The sequence below is a fragment of the Ranitomeya variabilis genome, chromosome 4, assembly GCF_051348905.1.
Source record: "Ranitomeya variabilis isolate aRanVar5 chromosome 4, aRanVar5.hap1, whole genome shotgun sequence".
In the NCBI taxonomy this organism is placed as follows: Eukaryota; Metazoa; Chordata; class Amphibia; order Anura; family Dendrobatidae; genus Ranitomeya; species Ranitomeya variabilis.
The window spans coordinates 578,223,439-578,233,380 of record NC_135235.1 but is presented as its reverse complement, the minus strand read 5'-3'; the positions used below and the strand labels follow the sequence as shown (position 1 = coordinate 578,233,380).

The following is a 9,942-nucleotide window of genomic DNA, read 5'->3' as shown; positions in this document are numbered from 1 at the left end:
TGTATGCTGACCCCCTGTATACTGATCCATGTATACTGATCTCCTGTATACTGATCCCCTGTATACTGATCTCCTGTATGCTGATCCCCTGTATACTGATCCCTGTATACTGATCTCCTGTATACTGATCCCCTGTATACTGATCTCCTGTATACTGATCCCTGTGTACTGATCCCCTGTATACTGATCCCCTGTATACTGATCTCCTGTATACTGATGCCCTGCATACTGATCCCCTGTATGCTGATCCCCTGTATACTGATCTCCTGTATACTGATCTCCTGTATGCTGACCCCCTGTATACTGATCCCTGTATACTGATCTCCTGTATACTGATCCCCTGTATACTGATCTCCTGTATGCTGGCCCCCTGTATACTGATCCCTGTATACTGATCTCCTGTGTCTCCCAGAGCCTGGTGCCATCCTCCTGCCCTCAGTCTGTTCCTGCCATCCCTCTTCACTATACATTATGTCTGCACCCGTGGGATGCCCCAGAGTGGCAGCAGCTGGCATTGCAGCCAGTGTCAGTGCTGTTTCTATCACAGAGGCAGCCATGTCATATGATTGTAACTGCCCTAGAAACAGCAGAGCAGCCAACCAAGAGGCTGGTCACACTGGGCATCCGCAGCATCACTCTGTCCCCTTCATTCACTAACATCACAGGGTGGGTGGGGGTCCTCCTTAATGTGATGATGTCCCCCATTATGTCATCCTCCTCCTGTGCCCCCCTCCTCCCTCACTGCTTGCTGGGCCCCCTCCTCTCCTGATCTCTCCTCCTCCTCCCTCACTCCTCCTCTCCCCATCATCCCCGGTACCGCATTGCTGTGGTGCAGGGGTAACTGCATTGCGCTGGGGCCGTCAATAGGTGGACCCCCTCCCGGAGAAATAAAACTGGCTGATCTGGAGCCGGCAGCCCCTGCTGTCTGAGAGCTCAGCCACAGGTAAGAGCTCCCCACCTGCAGCCTGCAGACCCCCAGTCACTCTCTCCTGTGTGCTGCCCCTTACCCTATGCTTGCACCCCTCATCATCCGCCCCATGTAAGTTGGGAGCCCCCTTTATCGCCTTCCTGCTTGTAAGTCCTGTCTCTCACCTGGGAGCCCCCCACTCATGAAGGCTTCAATAACTTTAAGTCCATCCATGCTGTGCCCCCCACACCACTTATCATCCCCATCCCAAGTAGCCCCCTTCTATTGCCCACCCCTTATCACATCTTCCCTATTATCAGTTCCACACCCACCTCCCCATATAGATATATTTTTTTACTTTGGAGCCCCCCTTTAATTTGTGGGTGTATGGGAGTGGTGGGGGCAGATTTTTATGGGGGCAGTAGATGATTTGTACCTGGATGGAGGATCTGGGATTTCGGAGAAAGAGACATTTTATCTGTGGCGTAATGTAAAATCCATCAGAGGCTGGCAGAGAAGAGGGAGGGAGGGGGCGCCAGCGAATGCGGGACACGGAGGGCTACAGCATCTGCACACACAGATGGAGCAGACCTGAGTGCCGCACCGAGATGCCCTATGGAAAACTGCATGGAGCATAGTAGATGCTTCCTCATAACGGCCCGATGACAAACTCCGCTCCACTATATCCATCACCAGGGCACTGAGACCAAGCAGAGTGCACGATGTCAGATGTAGCAGAGCTGAGCTTGTCGTGTAGCACAAAACATGGTCTGATCAATATCCATGGATTTACATGGGACTGCAGGCCATTCTACTGCATTGTCTCTTATCCCAGGAAGATACTACAATGCAAAAACAAAAAGAAATAGGGGGCAAATCTAGCTCTGCTACATTTGTGAAGTCAACAAACAATTGTTAAAGTCAGTGTTATATTAACTATTAAGATGCTGAGCGGATGAGCGATAAATCGTATCTGAGCAGAAATGGCACATATACGTGTCGGCTCATTAGAAGGTGTACTATAGAGCTGAGTTTGCCAGCAAAACTTCTAGAACTCTATTGTTTTCCCATGACCAACCCGGCTCTGCTATTCACAGGCGCAGGAGGGCAGATTAAATACAGGTTGTGTCTCCCTTTGGATATAAAAGATCTTCTCTACCGTCCCCTGATGATCCTCCCTGATGTAACCTATACCCTCTCCTCCTCCGCCTCCCTCTACCTGGCACCCATCTGCTCTCAGGCTGTCCTTGGTATTGTGTTTCTGATCTGGGTGAGGGCACTGACAGTTATGGACTGATCTAGAAGACAGGAATCAGCTGATGCCCCATTAGATGCCAGGGCACAGCGGAGAGGCAATGGTGATGCTAGTAAATATTTAAAGACCAGTTTCACTAAGGATAAAAATCCCAGTAATGCTCTGTTCTCCATTCATCCACTTCCCTTACATTTTGTATTTATTACATATCTGAGTCTGGGAAAGCTGAGTGACGGGCACCATTTATGGTATTCCCATCTCCAAGATCCTATCCCAATATGTAGTTAGTGTAATAATAATAAAATGCCTCCAATTAGAAATGTAGCATAGTTCTTCTGATTAGCTATGTCATTTACCCCATGTGTAGGGCATTGTAGTAGCTTAGTTATCCATTGTCATGACCACTAACAACTAACTGTCACTATAAGAGAGGCCGTAACCATGAATATCTAAGCTACTGCAGTGCCCTGCACATGGGGTAAGCGACATAGCTAATCAGAAGAACTATACTACATATCTAATTTGAGGTAATATTATTATTATTAGTACACCTACTACATATTGGGATAGGGTCTTGGAGATGGGAAACCCCCTTTAAGTCCATCGCGTTCAACCTCTAGCCTAACATGTTGATCCAGAGGAAGGCAAAAACCCCATGGAGCAGATGCTAAAGCTCCTTAGTATGGGATAATTCCTGCCTAACTCCACATACGACAATCAGACTAGTTCCCTGACTCAACACAGAATTTAGTGCTCATAACCTGTAATAAAAAGTCACACAGGCCCGCCTCGAATTTTAGTAGTGAGTAGTGGCAAAGAGTTCCATAGTGTCACTGCTCTTACAGTAAAGAATCTGCATGTGTGATTATCATTAAACCTCCTTTCCTCTAGACGTAGAGGATGCCCCCTTGTCCCTGTCGCAGGGCTAGGTATAAAAAGATCACTAGAAAGATCTCTGTCCTGTCCCCGCATATATTTATACCTTGATATAAGATCGCCCCTAAGCCTAAGTTATTGTTCTTGTTTTATTCCTCCTGCTTCTCGGAGTATTCAGTTGACTATTTTTTTTAATAAACCTGACATACAAGTTTGAGAAATGTGGGCCATTTTCTTTACTGCTAAATATTATGGTCTTTAGCAAGGGGGCGTGGCTCACAGGATTCTCGGGGGCGTGTATTTAGGCTCCTCATAATTAGCTTGTGAGCCACGCCCCCTTGGTAAAACCCCTAAAAATTAGTAGCAAATAAAAGGTTCCATATCTCTGGATCTGAATTGCAGATTTAAAAAAATAAGCAGCAGGAATAAAATAAGATCAAATTCTGGCCACTTTTGTCCTAGTGATAGGTCTTTAATTTTTTTTATTTTTAGGGCTGTGTAGATAGAGGGGGATTTCCAGGTACATGGCTCAGTTATGCGGCAGGTTGCGTCCCATGCCTCGGTCACTCCACAGCTGGTACGAATTGGAGGTTTGATAACATACAGTCTATGTTTCCTGCAGATACCCTCACCCGCTACTGAGCATAACCCCCAAGAGGATGGGGAAGGAGAAGACTCACATCAATATCGTGGTCATTGGACATGTGGATTCCGGCAAATCCACCACCACTGGCCACCTGATTTATAAATGTGGCGGAATTGACAAGAGGACTATTGAGAAGTTCGAGAAGGAGGCAGCTGAGGTGAGTGAGAATGATAAGCTGGGTTTAGAGATTGTCATTCATTCTCTATGATGCTGGCCCTTGGCTACTTTAACATTCACCAGGGTCCCAGAAAGGATCCTAAGAGGGAAGTAGGTGGGTGTCACTGGAGGACAGAAGGTATGTGTCCTGGTATTCAAGAGGGGATGTGTCCTGGTATTCAAGAGGGGATATTATGTTGTGTAGTTCACAGTGATGACATTATATCTGGACTGAGCCCTCATGGTGAAGAACCCAAATTATGGAAACCATGGCACGTTGGCTCTGGTATCCTATTTATATGGCATCCTATTAAACTATTGAAAGGGTTGTCACCTATAGGATAAATGTATCATCACTGGGGGTCTAACCACTGACACCTCCACAAAGCACGAGAACGAGGGTCACAAAGTGCCCTGTGTGAATATGTAGAATATGTAGTGAGTATGTGCGACCACTGCCCCGTTAACTGTGGTGGTCGCACATGCTCACTACCAGTCCATTCACAGAGGGAACTTTGAGCCCTCAATTCACAAGATCTGTGGGGGTGTTAACAGCCGGACCCTTGGTGATCATTATGCACAATTCCACCTCATTTGGAGGTGACAGTGGGCCTCTTACATCTTGGGCTCTTGTTGCACCAATGAAATGTCTGAATGTATCATCCATCTTGTAGATAGGTGATAAATGTTGTTTACGAGACAACTTCTTTAAAGGCAGATAATGTTAAAGGATGTCATATAGTAATTGAGTTATCTATGAAGGCCATCAGGTCTGTTAAAGCCATCAGGGAAAGGTTGGTGGGTATCTGGTAAGGGGCACCCAGCTGATACTGATACTGATGTGAAATAGAGGCCTTTATCTAAAAGTCCATTTCAGGGGACCATTCAAGATGTGCCTGGATAAGCATTGAAGAGACTGCCAAGCTCAGGGCTTGGACCCCACATCCATTTCACTGCACCATTAGACTAATTTGTGGATCAGGGGTCAGCATCTAGGAGACAGAAGTAACAGAAGAGGATGAGTCAGTGATTTCTATTCTCTCCCCGTATCACTCTGCCAGCAGAGAAAGATGCAAGATTGCAGTAGGGGGCATTAAAATCCGACTCAGAGCCATCCAGAGGAGGCTAAATGTTCTCCTTCTCCGTTTTGTATGGGTCTGACTCAGCCATCGACCCTTCAGGAGTCTCCATTGAGACCCAGATGGTGACATCTCATTGGGAGCATTGTGCGGTAGAGATGGCGCCCCGAGATGATGATCAGGAGCAGCTGAGGAGTGGAGGCCGCAGAGAACGCCACCTCTGCCAGAGTTTAATTATAGCTGATCTGACCTGGCAGGCTCCATTTTCTGTGTTCATGCAGAGGGCATGCTGTCCTATCAGCAAAACATAGCTGGGAAATGGAGACGCTCTATCAGAGGAGGCATGGGGCCACCGCTGACCTTAACTCGCTGCCACCCAAAGATAATGAACAGTCAATAGAAAGAGTCTCATCAAATCCGGCGTCAGCTTAATTAATCATCTTATTCCAGGATATTCTGCCAGAGAGTTTACAGGAAAACTAAACCTAATGGCACAGCCGTAATACCCTCACTGTATCTATCATGTCCTCATTATAACCTCCATGTCCTCACTATAACCATCATGTCCTTACTGTCTATCATGCCCTCATTGTCCATCATGTCGTTAGTGTCCATCATGTCCTCCCTGTAACCATCATGTCCTCCCTATAACCATCATGCCCTCGCTGTCCATCATTCCCTCACTATAACCATTATACCTTCACTCTCCATCATGCCCTCACTATAACCTCCGTGTCCTCACTTTCCATCATGTCATTACTGTCTATCATGTCCTCACTATAACAACCATGTCCTCATTGTTCATCATATCTTCACTATAACCTCCATGTCCTTGATGTCCATCATCCCCTCACTATAACCTCCACGTCCTCACTGTCCATCATGTCTTCACTCTCCATCACGTCACCACTATAACCTCCATGTCTTCACTGGCCATCATGTGCTCACTATAACCCCCATGTCCTCACTGTCCATGATGCCCTGATGGTGACATCAAGGTCTGACTAACCAATAAAGTCTTACTGTATCTATCATGTCTTCTACTTATCTCCACTGTCCTCTGTGCTGTGACTGTCACCATAATGTCCTTGCTGTAGCCATTATGCCCTAATTGTACCCAGCGAGGTCAAACTGTAATAATCATACCATCACTGTTACCATCATGCTCTGATCGTTGCGATCGCACCCTGACTGTAACATCAGGCCTTCACTGTAGCCATCATCGGGCCCTCACTGTGACTATGATGCTCTGACTATAACATCGTGTTGTGAATGTAACCATTCTACCCTCACTGTAACCATCATGCCAGACTCTAACTATCACAACCTCAGCATCCGTCATACTATGATTGTAACATCACCCCGCCATGTCTGATAGGAACTACCTTTCTTTCATAGTAACCATCATACCTCCACTGTAGCCATGATGCCCTCACTGTATCTATTATTCCCTGTATGTAGTTAGAGCGCCCCCACACCGCCGCAGGGCCTAGGGGTACCCGGAGCCGGGCCTCTGGGTCTCAGTCCTGGGGTTGTCACGGTGGCTAGACCCGGTCCGTGGCCCTGTTTGTCAGTGGGGGACGTCCGGTAGAATAAGTGATGTTGTAACGGTGGTGTAGTTGTGGGGTGCAGGTCGCGGTAAATAACGAGGACACCAGATTGCAGTCTCTTTACCTCTTTACTGAAGATGTGGGAGACCTCAGTCCAGAGCGCTGTTAACTGGGTTTTCAGAGACCGGCCGGTCCAACGACACATCAGGAGCTCTCTTTACAGGTGGGAATCAGTATCTACCTTCTAGCGCTGTGTGTTGTAGTTCTTCCCTGCTGAGCTCCCGGGATAGTCCTCACAACTGTTTCTTTCTGTCTCTACTGTTCTTTTTCCGTCCCCCAGGTGATATGGTAGGACGCACCCGTATGACGGGGTAGGCCTGGAGTTCTTCCGGGACTCTAGAGTCGCCCCTCTCCCACAGCTGCCTCCGTTGTCTGCTTAGGTGTTAAGTGAGACAGCCAACCTGTAGTTAGCTGTCCTGCCGTGGTTTGCAATGTACTTAAAGTCTCTTACTTGCTCGGCGTTCCGGCCACCGACTGTTGCGCCTCAGAAGGATGTTGCCTCGGTCTAACAGCAAGACCCCTTCTGGTATTTCTCCTTTTCTGTATTCCCGTTGTTTACTGGTTAGTTCTGCTCTGAGGAGTCTGCCAGGATCCCATCCCTGACAGGTCCTCTCACTAGCTCTTCCCAGCTACTTCTCCCTGTCTTCCTGTCCAACCCCCAGTTTTACCAGAGTTGTGAGGAGTGGCCTACTAGATAGGACCACCCCCCCTGGTGGCCGGAGTGTGAAGTGTGGTGTGAGTGTACCTGATCAGAGAAACTCCTTAGTGCAATCAGACGTACCATAGCTCCCCGTAGTGGAGGAGCCACAGTACTGCAACAACCAGGACTCTGGGGTGCTGCACTCCCCCCCGGTTAAATCCAGTACTCCGGGACTGGGAAAACAAGAACAATAATACATGTTAACAGAAAACACACAAATTTTTGAAATAGCATAACAATTGAACATAACAATGCTTCCCTTTACAGGAGGTGAGGATTCTTGAACGTTGCAAAAGTTAGGTCATGCACAGTTTATGACTCTCAGTTCAGTGGTTGAAACAGCGGGGACCCCGGGTAAACAAAGGGGCCCCCTTTTTGAAAGTTTTTGAGCAATTCACCGTCCATTACTCTATTGTCCATTTAAAACCCTGTAACAAAAAGATATATATACAAACATTTTCAATTAAATAGCGGCCCTTATTAATACCTCCAAGGTTTGTAGCGGAGGGGAGTTTGATTTTGAGTGCTGCGTGTGGACCTTCGCAGCGCAGGGGTTGCTATTGGCCTAACAGGGCCCGCTATTCTTGCTACCGCTGGTGTAGTGCACTGTCTTCTAGCTACACTTCTAGTGAGTCTGGGTAGCACTGGCAGGTTAGGGCTCTCAGAGCTGCTGCTATCAACAGTGGGTACAGCAGATTCACCGATAGCAGAGGGAGGATTTGCCGGTTCAACGGTTGGCATGGCTTCATCAGGTAAGGCTTGTTGAGGTAGTGGGGCCGGATGATCTGGTACCTCCATCGTTTCTGGCGGGTCCGGCTGTGGAAACATTAGGACAGGTACCACGAGGGCTTGGTTTATCTGAGTCCAGGACTGGGGAAAGTCACCAAGGACAGTATGGAACACCTTCTCCTTTTCTACCGGCGGGGAGATTTCTGGGGCCGTGCCCCCCTCTTTCAACTTATCGGGGCAGACCTTAAGGTGATCCCTGGATACCGCTGCCGAGGTCTCCCCTCTGTCCTTGCTGATGAGACAGACCTTAGTGTTGTCGAAGTCGGATGGCAAGATGGTATACGGTTCCGCTTCCCATTGGTCATCGAGCTTGTGTAACCTCCTCTTTCGTTTAAGCACTTGCTCACCAGGTGACAGGGGAGTCGCAGGAGCATGTTGATTGTAGTCCCTTTCTTGTTTCTGCCTGGCCTGGGCGAGACTTCTCTCTACACACTCCTGTATTTCGCGGTACCTTCGCTGCCTTTCTGCATCCCAATCTGCATCCGGCGAGGTATCTTCGGGTACTAGGACCCCCATGTCCAGATCAACGGGTAACCGACTAGATCTTCCTCGCATCAGGTACTCTGGAGTACAGTTGGTGGAACTTACGGGGATGTGATTGTACATATCCACTAAGTCAGGCAACTTTGTCGGCCACAGGTTCCGTTCCTCCACCGGTAAGGTCTTCAATAAATCAATTACCACCTGGTTCATCTTCTCGCACATCCCGTTGGTTTGAGGGTGGTACGGTGTAGTTCTGATCTTCTTACACCCGTACAACTGGCAGAATTCTTGGAACACTTCCGCTTCGAATGCAGGCCCCTGATCGGTCAGTACTTTCTCTGGGTAGCCATGGGGCCTACAAAAGTGCTGCTGGAAGGCCCTGGCGGCAGTCCTAGCTGTTAGATCCTTGACAGGCACAACCACCAAAAACCTGGAGTAGTGGTCCACGATGGTAAGGGCGTAGATATAGCCCGACCGGCTAGGCGTCAGCTTCACATGGTCCAGCGCGACCAGTTCGAGCGGCCGTTTGGTGATGATAGGCCGCAGGGGAGCCCGTTGACTGTCACGGTCCTTCCTGCGCAGACTACATGGACCACACTCCCGACACCACTTCTCAATGGTTCTCTTCATGCCAATCCAATAGAACCTCCCTCGGAGCAGCTTCTCCAGCTTCTTCCATCCGAAGTGTCCGGCTCCATCATGGTAGGCTCCCAGAATCATGGGCGCATCTCGCCTTGGCACCACTATCTGCCACACCAATTCATGAGTACGTGGGTCGATGCTCCTCCTGCACAACTTGCCATCATGGATAAACAGTTTGCTTCTCCCCTTCCACAGCTGTTGGGTCTCTTGTGGATCATCTGGGCCAGGGTGCAAGCCAGCCTGCGTCAAGAGTTCCTTCACCTGACGGACCGCGGGGTCACTATCCTGGGTTTCTGCCCATCCGTGGTGGGGCAGGGGATTCAGCGTGGCATCCGGTTGGTTCTTGTGCCTGTTCTTCACATGGTGAGAGTTCTGAGTGGCTTTGGGGCGATGGAAGGCAGGCAGCTCCACTTCTTCAAGTGCCTCCGGGTCTTCTCCCACTTCTGGTAAATTGGGCATTCGGGACAGAGCATCGGCATTGGCATTCTGGTGCCCTGCCCGATATTTGATGGTGAAATCATAGTTGGACAGCCGGGCCATCCACCGCTGTTCCAAAGCCCCGAGTTTGGCAGTATCCAGATGCGTTAGCGGATTGTTGTCCGTGAAGACGGTGAATTTCGCAGAGGCCAGGTAGTGCTTAAACCTCTCTGTCACCGCCCAGACGAGGGCAAGAAATTCCAGTTTGAAGGAACTGTAGTTGTCACGGTTCCTTTCCGTGGGACGGAGTTTCCTGCTGGCGTAAGCAATCACTCTTTCCTTGCCTTTCTGGACTTGAGACAGCACGGCTCCTAATCCCACA

General features: G+C 48.9%; 1 protein-coding gene across 1 annotated transcript in view; it reads left to right on the top strand.

The window, feature by feature from the left end:
- The first annotated feature begins 543 nt into the window (after positions 1–543).
- The window catches only part of EEF1A2 (eukaryotic translation elongation factor 1 alpha 2), a 34,822-nt gene continuing 25,423 nt past the window's right edge, over positions 544–9,942 (top strand). Inside the window, exons 1-2 of the mRNA XM_077252934.1 lie at positions 544–943; positions 3,661–3,841. Coding sequence (XP_077109049.1) covers positions 3,698–3,841 — 144 coding nt within the window. The 5' untranslated portion in view covers positions 544–943; positions 3,661–3,697. The remainder of the gene's footprint in view (positions 944–3,660; positions 3,842–9,942) is intronic.